Here is a 16,914-nt window from a genome sequence, read left to right as displayed (position 1 = left end):
ATGCTCATTAGGATTTAGATCAGGGCTCATAGAAGGCCAGGTCAGAATAGTCCAATGCGTTGCTCTTAGCCATTCTTGGATGTTTTTAGCTGGGTTTTGGGTAATTAACCTGTTGGGGGACCCATGACGTGCGACTAAGACCAAGCTGTCTGACACTGGGCAGCACATTTAAGTTGAACCAGTTATCTGACTTGAATAGCGCTATCTCCTTGATTCCAGTTCTGTTTTCTTTTCCTGGACCCCCGTGTTGGCTTCATATACCCTGATTTGCTGTAAATAGCCGACAGGGTAGAGCTAGCTTCTCTGTCTCTGATGCTAACCAATCGGAGCAAGGCAGCTTGAGGGTAGCTCACGCCCTGTTGGCTAACTACAGCAAATTAGCATAGAGGGAGCCAACACAACAGTGGGCCATATCTCTGAAATGGGGGGGGGGGGCAGGATAAAAAGAAAAACAGTTCTGGAATCAGGGAGGCAACACTATTCATATCGGATAACCAGTTTAACATATATGACCTAGTGACCGATCTCTAGTATTCTAGTTTCAGAAAATTCAGTGTATAATGAAATGTTCTGCAATTTTCGAATATATTCGGGGGGGGGGGGGTTATTGAGAATGGCGTTTCCTACACCAGATTTAATATACAGAAAGTTCGAGTAAGATACGATAAATTTATTAAGTGGCGCTCATCTCGTATTAAATTTTTTCTTTTTCGGCTTTCCGTGTGTGACAAAGTCAAATGTACGCCAGCTAGGAGCTGGCATAGATTTTTCTCTCTAATTTACACCAGTTTCTGGCGTAAACTATAGTGAATGTGTCGGGCCGTGGGTGGTCCCATCCCCTTCCACTAAGCTCCATTCACTTTTTGTCGTGAGTGGTGGAAGCAGCACAAAAGTTGCAATTTTTCCCACAAATTGTGACTTTTGTGCCATTTGTGACTTTTCTATGCTAGAGAATTAATTCCCTCCTTTGGCATGGCTTTCAAGATCTCTGCTTGTAGTCATTGAATGGGAACCTTCCTTGTTTACTTCTGCACGGCTCGTTACAATTTTATCCTCAAACGAAACAATTAGGGTGGATTCACGCGCTGCCGATTTTGACTTTGTTTCCATTGGAACATGCAGAAATCCATGTAAATCCTGCTGCCGAAACAACCACATTCAAATGAATGGAACTGAATTTCAGTCGCAGAAATTGTTGCAACAAAATCCGCCAAATTTGACTGCACCCTTAAGATTCCCATTCAATGAGTACAAGCAGAGATCTTTAAATTGATGTGGATTTGATAAACAATGGGGGAGATTTATTTAGATTGGCGTTTCATACACCAGTCTTAAACTGAGGTTCGTCGGAGTGAAAAGCGCCAAGCTTATTAGAAGGTGCACGCCTCTTCATAAATTTGGGGCTTCTCAGGCAGTCCTAAAGACAGAAAATGAAATTTGCGCCTGCCCAAAGCATTTGCGCCATTTTCCGTCTTTAAAAGAATGCTAAATCACTTGCAATCTTACAGGCCTCACCCTGACACCACTACTCTGCTCCAATGTTTTCTGTTTAAGTTGTGTATCCGTTGTGTCATTTGACTATTTTTGTTTTATCCACTAGGTAAAAAGAAACGTCTATGATCTCACCAGCATCCCTGTCCGCCATCAAGCGTGGGAAGGTTGGCCTCCGTCTGCTCAAAGTGACAGTGTAAGTTGCCTGCGAACTGCATTATAGGTTTGATCGTGATTCCCAGATCAAATTACATGTGATTGACAGCAGGGTATTTTTAACCTTTAGAGAAATAGTAAGTGTTAATGTCAAGTTTATGCTTGTTCGCTCCCTTCGTTACACAAATATGAACTGTATCCTACGTATAGTAGAGGCCGTGCCATATGGGCCTGTAGCCTAAGAGAAAGGGGGTTGTATGAGCGGAGATTAAAAAGGTCACTCTTGTTCATGGGCTGTGTCTGGTATTGCAGCTCAGCCCCATTCAAGCTCATTATTGATGGCCAACTTCGTTATTTGCTTCCAGTAGATTGAGAGTCTTTTCGGCTCATGTGATGAATGGTATTTAGTCTTGTAATGAGCTATATACCTGTATAATCATCACATGACCAAGGCAATAATAAAGTTTCTGTTTCTGTTTAGTAACAGCAAGCAAAAGTACTTAAAGGGGTTGTCCAGTCCCTAAAAATTGATGGCCTATTCTCAGGATAGGCCATCAATAGCTGATCGCTCGGGGTCCGACAATAACTTGTACAATAACAGGAACTTGCAAAATTAAATATTTTTTTTTATCCATTGGAACAGTAAAGAAAAAAATGGTTGCAGTGTAAATAAAAATAAATAATGACGTTTTTAATTTAAAGTATTCTTCCCATTGCTAGGTAATGCCATTACTTAAAGAGGCTCTGTCACCAGATTTTGCAGCAGCATCGACTTACCTGCAAACGCTGATGCTGCTGCAGAATCAGCTGTAGCCTCTGGTGCCGATGTGGCCGTCACGATGCAGGACCTGTGAGTGACGTCACAGATCTGCACTGTCAGAAGCTGGGCGTTCTGAAGAGAAGAGGATGTTACTTCTCATCAGAGCGCCCAGCTAGTGAAAGTATTAAAAACGCCCCGATGTACGCACATAATACACACCCACTTGGACTTGTACTTTTAAACACACCCACTTGGACTTTTGCAAGCCTCATTTGCATAACTACAAAAATGGTCATAACTTGGCCAAAAATGCTCGTTTTTTTAAAATAAAAACGTTACTGTAATCTACATTGCAGCGCCGATCTGCTGCAATAGCAGATAGGGGTTGCAAAATCTGGTGACAGAGCCTCTTTAATGATCGGTCGTGTGTGACATCTGGGAACCCCCTACAGTGAAGGGGACACCGTGCTAAATCAGCGCTTCGGCCCCTTTTATTCTTGGGATCGTTGGTCCCAGAGGTCAGATTTCCACTGATGAAAAAGTGATGGAGTACCCAAGCGATATGTCATCACCTTATAAGATGGGAATATCACTTTAAGTTAGGAAATACATTACAAATTATGGACTCCTGCCCCTCTCCTCTCAGCAGTATTTGCTTAGTCCCTTCTCGGGGTCTTCCGCATGCTTGCGTCTGTAAACTGCCCAATCACCACATATTTAGCAGATCTTGTTTGAATAAGACACAAGCCTTGTTTTTCATGACCACATTCTATGCCGGACAAACATAGAAGAGCGTTTTATGTGTTATATCTGTTCCGCACGAGAGCTTCTCTAAAGCCACAGCAGCCGTGTACGTCCAAGTAAGATGTAGCTAGCCCCGGGGGACATTGTTACTGTGCAAAGTACTTACGTTTCTTATGTCGAGTGCGTTGTGGAAATAATAGTTCTTAATATGTCTAGTTTGTGTGCGATTTATAAGATTTAACTTTTAGGCTACATTCACACGAACGTAGCCCACCTTGGACGTGAAAAATGGCAGTTTTCCTCGTCCGAGGTGCACCCGTGCGGGACGCGTTATCACGGATCCCCCAAAGACTAGGGTCTATGGAGGGATGCGTGACATGCAGTAAAACAGGACTTGTCCTATTTTTCAACGGACCGTTCACACGCTGTGTTGAAACAGCGGTCGTGTGAACGGCCCCATTGAAATAAAGAGTCCGTGTGACGGCCGTTGTTTTAATGGCCAACACATGGACGAGATTCACGTTCGTGTGAATGAGCCCTTCTAAAGTACATTTTTTTTTTACAGTCATGCAGACAGGAATTTTCCAAGCTAACTGGATAGTGTAGTCACCTCTGCACCCCATTTTACAGTTTGCACGTAGTATTAATCTTTTATCTTGTTCTGATCCTAAGTTACAGTCTGTATTATAGTACAGGGCTGTATTTACAATTCTGCCGGCTTCAGAGCTGAAATCTCCCAGCAGCCCGTACTTTCTCAATGTTTGCAATATGTTTCTCTGGTTAATTGTAATCTGCGATGTGCACTCTTTGTACCAGGCACTGTACAGTAATCTGATGTAGAAAACAGTCCCACTACATTAAAGGAGCTAAACTGTTAGGGATGTGTCTGTCGACAAACTTGTTGTCGGTTTCTAATAGCAACTAGCAGAATTGTGAATGCAGCTCAGGTCTCTACTACAGGCTATAACTTAGGCCCAGTTGATTAAAAAAATAAATACTGCAAGTCGCACAGTTTATAATAATTATAGCATTCTGATAGAATTAGTTCACATTTACATCTGCGTTCTTGCGGTTAACGGTTTTATGTTGGCATAGCTCAAAAAGTGTTTTGCCTGTGTGACTATAGGACTGGACTTGTTCACTCTGTGCAGGCAACTTGTATAATTATTTTTTTCAGTCGTATGTAAATAAAGCTTAAGCATAGTATAATAAGTTGTGCTCATTTTTTTATATAGATTAATTTTGTTTCAATTCCTCACCATTTTTAACAACTGCATACTGTCAGTGAATAGAAATAATCTTGCTTCCATCCAGAGGATAAAAACCTCCCTTTACCACCGTGTCCAACTGACCCATGTACACCTCTCATTACAAGAGATAGTTTGGATGTACTTTGTGAGCCATGTAACTGTGGAAGTCGGACAAAATCACGACTGGTTTTCAGCCTCTGGGTTATTTATATTCACTAACAGGAAGCAGAGATCTTGAAAATAGTGAGTCATTTGAATACAATTCTAAGTCTACCAGAAAGTTTCATAAATATGCAATGAGTGTGCTTTATTAACACAAAGCTAGAAACCCCCTTAACTCCTTAAAAGGGTGGTCTGCTTTGGATCTCATTTTTGTTACAAAGCTCCCCCAGAAAATTAAGCAGATTACTGGATTTTCTGCTGCTGGAACCCCCAGTTATCAGCTGGTACTTGCAGGCGAACCTGGCTGCAAGTGATTAATTTCCCTACAGCGCCATCGCAGGAGAGGTGAAGCATTACATTGAGTCCTCCAGCCAGAGAGTCACTCTTTGTTGCTGCTCTCCTCTTCTCTGGCTATATTCCCTTCTACGCTTTTATATTAATATATACATTTTTGTTGGACTAAGTCGTCATATTGTCGCTGCCTACCTATCATGGTGTATAGCGTTGTGCTCTGCTGTACGCTCACACTGTGAGTTGGGTGCGTATTAATATTAAGCAGGTCCTTAGGTCTGACAGTATGTAATAAACCGCCTGATATATAATTCATATATTGTTATAAATCATTTAAATAATAACTGTGACTGCATTTCCCCGTGGACATGACAACCTACCTTCCCTTCTACAGTGAAATCTGGTGCTGTGCAAGACTTGTCAATAGCACGTCTCCTCGGGGGGGAGGGGGGCTTCGTCGAAAGAATATTTTCAAGCTGTGGTAGTGAAGCTGAGATTCACACAGAGGACAAACCCCCAGAAATCTCATTTTGCACATTAACAGGGGCACTTTTTGGTTTATTTAGTAAAGGAATAATTTTAACACTGTGAATTAATATGCCGGGTCTAATTAAAGAAGATGTTTATTTTAATCCCCGCAGATTCATCGCTGTTTGTAACCAACTACGTCTCGGGACAGAGCGTCGTCTCCCGTAATGCAGTTTTCCAATTATTATTCTCCAAAATCCAGTGGCTGACGTTATTGTTGCATGTGTTCTAATTATCGGGGGTTGCTTAAATTGTTTTCAGGACTTTTTAAATGTATTTTATTTAACCTGATCCCTTTAATCCATGTTTTTCATCCTCTCTCAGAACATTGTGTTACTTTATCCCATAAGATCCCTCTTTATTTCAGAAGAAAATGCAGCTATTTCACCTGGAGAGGAATGGAATATAATTGTATCTGAACATGTTTGTATTTGCGCTGTCGCCGTGGTAGACTTTATTCTTATTTTTTTCATTCTTTAAGGGGATGTCTCACTTAAGACATTGATAGCGTATCATTCGGTTCAGTCATCATTGGAGGGTGGTCCCTGATGATCGGGTTAATAAAGTGTCAGCTCTGCTAGGAAAGCCTTTTTCGGAGGCCGCATGGTTGACCGTCGACTATAATAGCCACAAAGCCTCCATAAAAAGCTAAGCCGAACCATAGAGAGTGTTTTTCTAGCCGATCACAATGATTGACTCTGACCGATCCGACATTGATGCGAAGTTAAAAAAACCTGAATGCAACCTGCAGAACATACTAATTGAAGGCCATGACCACAGCCTATAATATATTCACCCTCTATATTGTAGTGTAAGGCCCTGTTCACATTAAGTTTTTTCCCTATGTTTATGGAAAGCTCCCGTTGTACACACTAAACGTGTCCATATGACTCCATTAGCCCGACAGAGACCAATAGTGTCTTTTTGACCTCTGTCGGGCTGTTATACGCCGTTATACCTTTTTTTTTTTTAAGGTATGGAATAACGTAGTAGACTGCTATTCCATACAACCGTATCTCGCAGAAATCGTGTACGTTTTGTTTTGTTTTTTTAACATGGGAGCCTATAAGTGACCTAATCCACTTTATGGCATACATCCAAGGTATCTATTTACACGTACACGTCATTACCTTTTCAATAGCTTTTAATTACGTGTACATTAAACAAATGCCATAAGAGATAATGGGTAACAGTGGCATCAGTCATCCGTAGGATACTATGGTATATGTCATGAATAACGCATGCGTCATGAGGTTAACGGAAGCCGTATTAGCCTATGGGTGAGGGATGACTCTTAGGCATCCGTCACAGCCTACACTTAATGTATAAATCAGGAGCTTTTCCCTGCGTATACGTTAAACGTAGGCGAACGTTTTAAACGTACACCCCCCCACTTCTTGTGAACTGCGTGTCAGTCTTTACTGAAGTCCTGTAATATTTTCTCGTACCAATAAACTGAGAATGAGCTGTGGTATACGTCTCGTCTAGGTAGAAGCAGGGGCGGACATACCGCATGTGCAGCCGGTGCAGCTGCACAAGGGCCCCGCGTGGGAAGGGGGCCCGTTCCTCTGCTGGCCGACTCAGTTCTCAGCTGCGCGATGCTGAGGACTGAGACAGAGGCCCGTGGACCACTGGCGTAGCTATAGGGGTCGCAGCGGTCGCAATTGCGACCGGGCCCCGAAGCCAGGGGGGCCCACGGCCCCCCGCACCACATCAATAAAAAGTTACTATAGTAACTCGGGCCGCGGGCCCCTGTTACTATAGTAACATACTTTACTTACCTTCCTGGTTCCGGATCGCAGCGGAGGTCCTGACGTCAGGCGCTGTGCGCAGCGCATGACGTCACAGCGCTATGCCGCCGCGCACAGCATCGAGACTACAGAACTCCCGCCGCGGCCGAAGAGGAAGGTAAGATAGCCCTGACTGGCGGGGTCCGACTCCTGGGACCCGCCAATCAGCTGTTTTGAAGGGGCCGCAGCACTCGTACGAGAGCTGCTCCCCTTCATTCCTGTCACTTCATTCCGGTCACACTGTGAATCGGTTTCGGCGATTCACAGTGTGGGCGAGTAGTGAAATGAAGGGGAAGCAGCTCTCGTACGAGTGCTGCGGCCCCTTCAAAACAGCTGATTTGCGGGTCCCGGGCGACACATCAGCTATTGATGGCCTATCCTGAGGATAGGCCATCAATGTTTAGGGACTGCACAACCCCTAAGCCTACGATGTAGCAGGCTTAGGGGGCCCATGAGACAGGATCACAGATTGTGTGATGCTGTCTGCTGGGCCCTGTATCTAAGCCAATCACATGGTAGGCTTAGATACATGGCCCATGCGTGATCCTGTCTGCTGGGCCCTGTATCTAAGCCTACCACACTGTAGGTTTAGATACAGGGCCCCAGCACACAGTAATCTTATACTGTATAAGATTACTGTCTGCTGGACCCTGTATCTAAGCCTACCTTGTGGTAGGCTTAGATACAGGGTCCCACAGACAGTATCACACATGGGCCCTGTATCTAAGCCTTAGGGTATGTGCACAGACACTAATTACGTCCGTAAGTGACGGATGTATTTCGGCCGCAAGTACCGGACCGAACACACTGCAGGGAGCCGGGCTCCTAGCGTCGTACTTATGTACGACGCTAGGAGTCCCTGCCTCGCTGTGGGACAACTGTCCTGTACTGTAATCATGTTTTCAGTACCGGACAGTTGTCCGGCAGCGAGGCAGGGACTCCTAGCGTCGTACATAACTATGACGCTAGGAGCCCGGCTCCCTGCAGTGTGTTCGGTCCGGTACTTGCGGCCGAAATACGTCCGTCAATTCCGGACGTAATTAGTGTGTGTGCACATACCCTAACACATGTGTTACTAATCATTTTTTGTGTGTTTTCTTACAGGTTCGGTCGTTGGACTACGGCGGATTCCAGGACTACTTCGATGACAGCTTTTTTTTTTATTAATAAAATGGTTAATGAGGGTTGTGTTTTTTTTTTTTTATTTCAATAAAATATTTTTTCTATGTCTTTGTGGTTTTTTTTAAACTATATTACTACCGCCTTAGTAATGGCCGCCGGCTGATTGACAGCATCCATTGCTAAGGCAGGGCTTAGTGTTAGCCGGTGCAGAGGCTAACACTAACCCCCTTTATTACCCCGGTACCCACCGCCACCAGGGGTGCTGGGAAGAGCCGGGTACGATCCAGTACCTGACCATCTGTAGTGATGGTCGGCCACTGGGGTGGCCGCAGGCTGGTATTATCAGGAGGGGAAAGGCCAGATACAGTGGCCCTTCCTACCCTGGTGATGCTAGGCTGCTGCTGCTTTATTGTATCTGGCTGGTTATGAAAATGGGGGGGACGCCACGTCATTTAAAAAATAATTGGAAAGAACGATGTCGGGTCCCCCCCAATTTTCATAACCAGCCAGATACAACACAGCAGCAGCAGGCAGCATTACAAGGGTGGGAAGGGCCACTGTTTTTGGCCTTCCCCAGCCTAATACTACCAGCCTGCGGCCACCCCGGTGCCTGCCCGTCACTACAGCTGGTCGGGTACTGGTTTGTACCCGGCTCTTCCCAGTACCCCTGGTGGCGGTGGGTACCGGGGTAATAATGGGGGTTAGTGTAGACTCTGCACCGGCTAACATTAAGCCTCGCCTTAGTAATGGAGGTTGTCAATCAGCCAGCGGCCATTACTAAGGCGGTGATAATAAAGTTTAAAAAGATACAAGCACATAGAAATTTTTTTTATTGAAATAAAAACACAACCCTCATTAACCATTTTATTGAGAATAAAAAAAACGCCGTCATTGAAGTCCTCGTATCCGAAGTCCAACAACCGAACCTGTAAAAAAAACACAAACACACAAAAATAATCAGTAACACATAAAGAAGCAAAATTATTATTCTTACCTTTCCTGGGTCCAGCGCTGGAGCCGCAATGTCAGCGAGCTGGGCCCTGTATCTAATCCTATCATGTGTGATACAGTCTGCTGAGCTGTGTATCTAATCCAATCATGTATGATACTGTGCTGGGCCCTATATCTAATCCGATCATGTGTGATACTGTCTGCTGAGCCACTGTATCTAATCCTATCATGTGTGATACTGTCTGCTGAGCCACTGTATCTAATCCTATAATGTGTGGTACTGTCTGCTGAGCCACTGTATCTAATCCTATCATGTGTGATACTGTCTGCTGAGCCACTGTATCTAATCCTATCATGTGTGGTACTGTCTGCTGAGCCACTGTATCTAATCCTATCATGTGTGGTACTGTCTGCTGAGCCACTGTATCTAATCCTATCATGTGTGATACTGTCTGCTGGGCCACTGTATCTAATCCTATCATGTGTGATACTGTCTGCTGAGCTGTGTATCTAATCCTATCATGTGTGATACTGCCTTCTGAGCCACTGTATCTAATCCTATCATGTGTGATACTGTCTGCTCAGCCACTGTATCTAATCCTATCCATAGTTTATAGGGTCGTAGTGCTATAGATATGCTATGCTGTCTCCTATACACACACTTTTTTTTGGGGCGGACACATATGTATTGGGGCTATTTCCCGGACATTTTAAGCCCTGAGGGTATGTTCACACGGCAGCGTCTGTTACGGCTGAAATTACTGTGCTGTTTTCAGGAGAAAACAGCACCGTAATTTCAGCCGTAATGGCATGTGCAGGCGTCTTTTGCTGCGTCCACTACGGAAGTAATTGAAGCTGGTTTTCCATGGAGTCCATGGAAAACGGCTCCATTTACATCTGAAGAAGTGACAGGCAGTTTTTTACGCGCCGCCTTTCGACAGCGGCGCGTAAAAAAAAATGACCATCGGCACAGAACATCGTAAGACCCATTCAAATGAATGGGCAGATGTTTTCCGACGCTTTTGAGCCGCATTTTCGGATGTAATTCAATGCTAAAACGCCCAAATTACGTCCGTAAATAGTGTGTGTGTGAACCCAGCCTTAGTGACGCCCCGGCTGCTAGTGCTGCATTGTTGGGTCACTTAGGAGACCCAGCGATGCAGCTGAAAGCGGACCGTCGGCCATGAGAAGTTTGCGGGGTGGGGGGGGGGGTGGGCCCTGGCACATTATCTGCACAGGGGCCTTTTGCAGTCTGTGTCCGCCACTGGGTAGAAGTATGTGTAATATTGCTCATCAGTGTTTTATAACCTGACCCTATAGTGGTAAATTTAGTATTCCTCCATGATGCTGCTGGATCTGCCTGGCTTTTGAGGTTGAGTTCACACATCGCAGATATTCAATGCAGACTTTATCCTTTGCCATGCAAAAAGTTGAGATCCCGGTCAAATCTGCAAAAAATGTTCGACGTGTGGGTTAGGCTTATTTACATGGCTGTATTTGAGCTGTGGGTTTGCTGCTGTGTTTTAGCATTGTAGTCGTTCTATAACATACCGCGAGTTTCCAGGTTTCGTGCGGTTTTTGGGATCCTGCAATAATGGGCTATAGAATAAGTTTAGGCTGTGTACACGGGGTATAGGCTGCAGCATGGCCATGCGGGCAATGTGGGGGGCCCTTTATTGGGTACGGTAAGCGGTTTACTAAGTCATTGTTGACAGCGCTCTCCCCTATTGCTGTTCATAGCCACTTGTCAGTCAGTAGCAATGTCCTCGCTGTTGACACAAGCGTGGGAAGTATAGACCTCTCCTCTTACTGTCGCTTTTGTTGACCATTGTGATCAGCATAGAATGAGCAGCCTCCGACTTTATTACTTTTCAAAGTACAAAATCCAAAAGCTGCAAACCAGGGCGTCCAAAAGAGATAAAATTACCGAGAGGCTTTGAGTGGCAGACGCACATCAAACCTCGCGGGGGTTTGACAGGCAATGGATAACGTTATTAGACGCTTCTCGCCATAATTGCTGACATTTATCCAGTGTTTCACAGTATTTGCTAATGTATTAATGCAGTCAATCTCTGCCAGGCTTCACATGCCTCCTTAGCCCCGGCTTCTATGGGATCCGCCAATGCGTGGATACGGGATGCGTTTCATCGACTGGTTGCCGTAGTGACAGAGCCCAAAGATAAGCCAAGACAGAGCCCTTTTGTGATTGCTTTTCAGGTGACATTCAGCGGCAGCTTGTGTAGAGTGTCCTTTTATAGTTCCAGTAATTCAGAAAATGGTAACCACTTTCGACTTAACACTTTCTATTCTAGAGGAGAGGCTTTTGTTTCGAGGGTGGTGAAGGATCAGTCTCGTATCCGCCAAATTGCTTTTCATGAACATTTCAAATGAGTTGTTCTTGTTGCAATTTATTTTTTAGCTCGTTCTGTATTGGGCTCCATTTACAGTCGTTAATAAAATGTTTCAAGTGCTTATTGGTACTACGATGGCGTTTAGAGGGAAAAAGGCTTCACGGTTTTTGTTGTTTTTTCCAGTATTTTATTTAGGCTAACCCTGGATGAAAATTATGTACGTAGATGATGAGAATTGTAGTTACATGACAGAAACTGATCTGAATAGGCTCTGTTCACACCAAACGTATATCCGGACAGCATCAAACATCTTCCCTAAAAAACGGTATACAGCGCGGTTTACTGCAGGATGCTCTTGCGTTGGAAATTCGACTACATTTTCTAAGGCCTAGTTCACACAGTTTTTTGACAGACAAACAGTTATTTTTTTTGCCTGTGGCCCTTGAATGTAATGCAGAAACCCGGGCAAAAAAAATGCTCCAAACGAGTGCTGCATGTTTTTTCTGCCTCCTATTGATTTCAATGGAAGGTCAGAGGTGGAAACCGCTCAAAGAGAAGAGCATGCTGCTTTTTTTTTTTCTCCGTGAGCGCCCAAATTAAATGAAACCAATGGGGGCAGTTTGGGGCGTTTTTTTGGTACTGATTCCGACATGGTTACCGCATCAAAAACAGCACCAAAAAACTGGCCTTAATACAGTGAAGAAAAGGTCACGCTTTTGACTTTCGTCCGTTGCATTATAGGCTATGGAGACGGTCAGTGTACATGTGGGAAGCATTCACTAGCGTATGTGCTGAACGTACATTGTGAACCGAGTGTGAACATAGCCTTAGGATTCATGTACTCGAGTGTATTCCAGCTCCATACCAACTCCTATACAAAGTAGAAATACAACAGCCATAGATTCCTATGGGGCCTTACTGTGACTCTGTGCCTCTGATTTCAGGTTTTTCTTGTCTGATAGGATATGAAAAATTGTGGAAAGGGAGAATAGATCCGTTATATGGATTTTGATGGCGCATGGCACATTTTTTGTTGGTTTTATACCGAAAAAGCCTCTGTATGAAATTGTATGCGCACAGAAGGGCCTGGTAGAAGTCATAGAGCCGCAATACACCCGTGTGCCGGAGGTCTCATCTAAAGATTAGGTCAAGAATTCTTCATACTGGTGTCTCTCGACACATACCAGCTAGTCGAGCACTATAGGATATCTCCATTCAGCATTACAAAACAAACGTGCCATTGCAGAACATAATGAGCATGAAAGGATTATACTGATTGCAGGTAACACTGATCCATTTACATAACACGTCCTTTTTGCAGCAATATATTGGGAAAAATTGGTAAAGATTGAGCTAGACAATAATTTCCGCCATGTGCTAGTTGTGTCTCATGCATCGTGTCGCGTCATTTGCGCAGCTTCGTGTATGTGCCATGCAGTGACAACCAAAAAGGTGCAACACCAAACCTTAAAGGGTAACTAAGCTTTTAAAAACCTTTGACATGTCCTAGTGGCATGTCAGAAGTTTTGACTGGTGGGAGTCCGAGCACTGAGCCCCCCCACTGATCGCTAAAACGAAGCGGCAGAAGCTCTCGAGCGAGTGCTGTGCTGCTTAGTTTCTGATCGGTTTTCCTCGGAGCAGTGTACGGGCTCAATAGAAAGTCTGAGTCCGTACACCGCTTGCTCGGCTTTTCGAGGAAACTAAGCAGCACAGTCTTTGCCTGGGCGCTTCTGCCGCTTCATTTTCGCGATCGGTAAGGGTCTCAGTCCTCGGACCCCATATATGTCAAAAGTTCTTTAAGAGTTGTTAACTTTTAATGCTTAATATTTATATACACGTCAGTACCTCTGGATTATGCTCGCCTGCTATTCCGCTCCATTAAAGCACATGTATGATATTCAACTGCAGCTTTTCTACATTATCTAAAGGGAGTCTGTGGTATACCTGCCACGCTTCATAGTGAGGAAAAAGGGGCAACGGTATTTGATCCATGTAGCACTGTGCAGTAAATATTTAGACATTAGCCCCACTTTAGTAAATATGTTGCTATAGGGGCTTTGGCCTAAGGCTCTGTTCACAACTGCGTTGGGGTCCTGTTCTGACGGAAACCTCCGACGGAACGTCAGAACGGGACCCCAACGCAGATTTGAACAGAGCCTTATTCAGACTAAAGTTGAAATCGACCTTGTGATGGACTTTTTTTTTTTGTAACGGCTGTCGCACGTCTACATAAAAATCAATGCACTTCTATGGAACTATTCACACGGCCGTTGTTTTAACTGACTATTTGAACGACCTGTGAAAAAATGGGACATGTCGTATTTTTGTCTGTTTTCCCGGATCCCTCAATAGACACCAGTCTGAGGGATCAGTGAAAACGGGCCCCGCGCGGATTTAAATCGGCCGTGAAAAACTATTTTATGTATAAATAATGTTTCATTTTTTATTTTGTTGAGAGTAAAATTCTTATCTGGCTTGAAAAAGGAATCTTACTCTTCTAGTCAGGAGATATGATTTTGGTGATACTTCATTAAATATGAGGAGGGGAACATACTGTGCCAAAAATGCTTCTGGTAAGGGACGGCAGGTGCTCGGCATCTCTGCTAAGCTCCTGCTTTCTGTTGTTAATTGTTTCTGTCAGTACATCCACTGGAGGAACACAAAGCCAAACCACTCTAAATGTATTTACTTTAACAACCGAGCACATCGCCAGCATCCATGTTATACGTGCAGCCTAAAAGTAATTATGACAGCTAGCATTTTTATTATATTGCAAGCGAGCTGAAAAGAAAAGTTTTAAACTGTTCACTGCTGCTTCAGGGTTTCCATTGTTCTGCTCTGTCATAGGAGCCAAACACGAAATAACCAGAAGCGCCGGACATAAACGCAAACCGTCCGAATTCTTTGACTTTAAAGGGCTTGTCCGTGCACGGGACGTTTTTTCATACAGTGTATGATCGATGGGGGTTCAACACCTGGATCCTGCACCGATGAGCTGATCCGGCTGCCTCCAGATGTTATGCATTGTATGTAGTGTTCGGTGCCGGAAGCAGATGGCTCCGTAGACTGTAAAGCGGTTGTGCTGCAGTACTGCAGCTCTGTTCTTATTCACTTGAATAGGAGCAGACCTGCATTACTACAGCACGGCTGCTATACTGTGACCGGAGCCACCTGCTTCCGGTGTCGCACCCCCACCGATCATGTACTGATAACCTATCCTAGGTCATCAATATGAAAAAACGTCCTGTACCCGGACAACCCTTTTAACGGGTTCCATCATGGTGTCCGTGTTTTTGCCGGAAGCTCCTAACCGAGCCTCCGACGCAGATGGGAGCACAGCCTTACAGGCCACTTGTAAGTGAAGGGATTTACCAAACCCCTTTCACACAGTTTGAAAAAAACCTGCATGGATTTTAGGGAATGCTGTAGATTTGGAAATCTATTGCATGCCGTATAGGTTGTAGATTGCTTGCTGCAGATTTTATACTTTGCAGTGCAGAGGGTAAAATCTGCATATAACACACAGCAGATTTTGCTGCAGATTTAGGACTATGGGGGGGGGGGGAATAATGTTAATGGATGTACTCCTCTTTTATGGCGTTAAAAGTTCACAAATGATGGCACATGCCATATTTGCACAATAATTTGTGTTTCTTTGCTGTTTTTACGCTATTTTTGCAACTTTTGAAAAGTGATAAGAGTGGGTGGGCTTTAACAGGAGGGTGCGTGGCCGGCCTGTGGACCAACAGATTTACTAAAATTTAAGCCAGAAATTGGCATACATTTTAGCTCAAATCTACGCCTGCTCATAGCAGGCATATATTTGATCATTTCTGGAGCACGGGCAAGCAAAGATGCACCAAATTCATTTGGAGGTGGGGTGCCTTTTTCTCCAGCATATGAAACATCAGTCTTAAAAAATTCCTCCCTGTATTTGCAGTAGAAATTTTCCAGAACTTGTGAACGTGGCAATAATGGCCTCTTCATGGTCCTGAAATTTGCGACGTTGATACTGAAAAAGAACAAACTTCTGTGCTTAAAGTGAAATCTCCTCCTTCAAACCCCACCTTTTTAAAAAAAATCTAATTAGGTCCCAATTCTGTGCTGATTACTTTTTTTTATATAACTTATTGTGTAGTGGTTGGAGCTCCTTTATGATTTTTTTTTTTTCTTCCTTTTTAAGACCTGTAGAGAGGCATGTCCCAATCAGAATTCCCCTCTACTTGCTACGGCATCTCTGGAGGACCACCATCCTGTAATACTTCATTTTTCCTGTTGTTGCACTGTAGGGAAAATTGGCAGTTTAATGGGGTTGTCTCGCAACAAGAACCTTCTGGACAAGGAAAACATCATAGAGGGGGGGGGGGTCATCACAGTGGTCGGGACCAACAGAGGCAGGTGGAAGCGGGCTAGAACAGAGTTTTAAAGAGTAAGTATATTGCAAAGTTTTATTTTATTTTTTCTATTTGGGGGATGCTTTAGTATGTATTCAGATGTTTACGAAACACCCTGAAATGGTTGTAAACAACAAATTGAAGAATCTTAGGCTGGGTTCACACAGCGTTTTTTGCAGGCGGAAAATCTGCCTCAAAATTCAGTTTGGAAGTTTGAGGCAGATTTTCCTCTGCCTGCACGCCGATTTTCACACCGTTTTTTGGTCGCGACCATTGAGCGCTACGGGCATAAAACGCAGCAAAATACGTTTTCCCTGCCTCCCATTGATGTCAAAGGGAGGTCAGAGGCGTAATCGCGCGAAGATAGGGCATGTCTCTTCTTTCTCCCGCGAGCCAGTTTTACCGCCTCCCATTGAAATCAATGGGAGGCATTTTCGGACGTTTTTTGGCGAGTTTTGCGGAGCGGTTTCCGCGCCCAAAAAATAGTCCAAAAACTTTGTGTGAACCCAGCCTGAAGGGACCATTGCCATGTTGTATTTTTTTTTTTATGGTTATCCTATGAAGAAGACTGCTACAGTAAAATATAGCTATACGTATGATCCACCTCTACACGTTGGCAAACTATGGGCTGAGAATAAGTGTGTCAGTAACCGTTACCACAAGACATGATCGATCACTTCACGCCTCCTGGAGAAAGATGAAGAGTGACAGCTATGGAGAATGGGTGGATATAGGTGTGTTCTGGACACATTCTGCTGGATTTGATATTTTCAGTAAACATGCTTCTTGCTTGTATTCACTGTATATATTGGCAATCTTCCATAGATATTTGAAGTGAACATATCAGCTTGATGGTTAGACAATTCTATATTCCTTATGTGAACCAGCGACGGCTGTAGCTTCCGCAACAGCTGGGGAGCCACA

The 16,914-nt window shown here is 44.1% G+C and overlaps 1 protein-coding gene across 1 annotated transcript in view; it reads left to right on the top strand.

Moving 5' to 3' along the window:
• FAF1 (Fas associated factor 1) overlaps positions 1 to 16,914 on the top strand; it is a 197,973-nt gene that overhangs the window by 102,493 nt on the left and 78,566 nt on the right. Inside the window, exon 8 of the mRNA XM_075832979.1 lies at positions 1,601 to 1,687. Coding sequence (XP_075689094.1) covers positions 1,601 to 1,687 — 87 coding nt within the window. The remainder of the gene's footprint in view (positions 1 to 1,600; positions 1,688 to 16,914) is intronic.

This window comes from Rhinoderma darwinii, chromosome 7 (genome assembly GCF_050947455.1).
Source record: "Rhinoderma darwinii isolate aRhiDar2 chromosome 7, aRhiDar2.hap1, whole genome shotgun sequence".
In the NCBI taxonomy this organism is placed as follows: domain Eukaryota; kingdom Metazoa; phylum Chordata; class Amphibia; order Anura; family Rhinodermatidae; genus Rhinoderma; species Rhinoderma darwinii.
The sequence above is the reverse complement of the archived record's forward strand: the minus strand, read 5'-3'. Positions and strand labels throughout refer to the sequence as shown.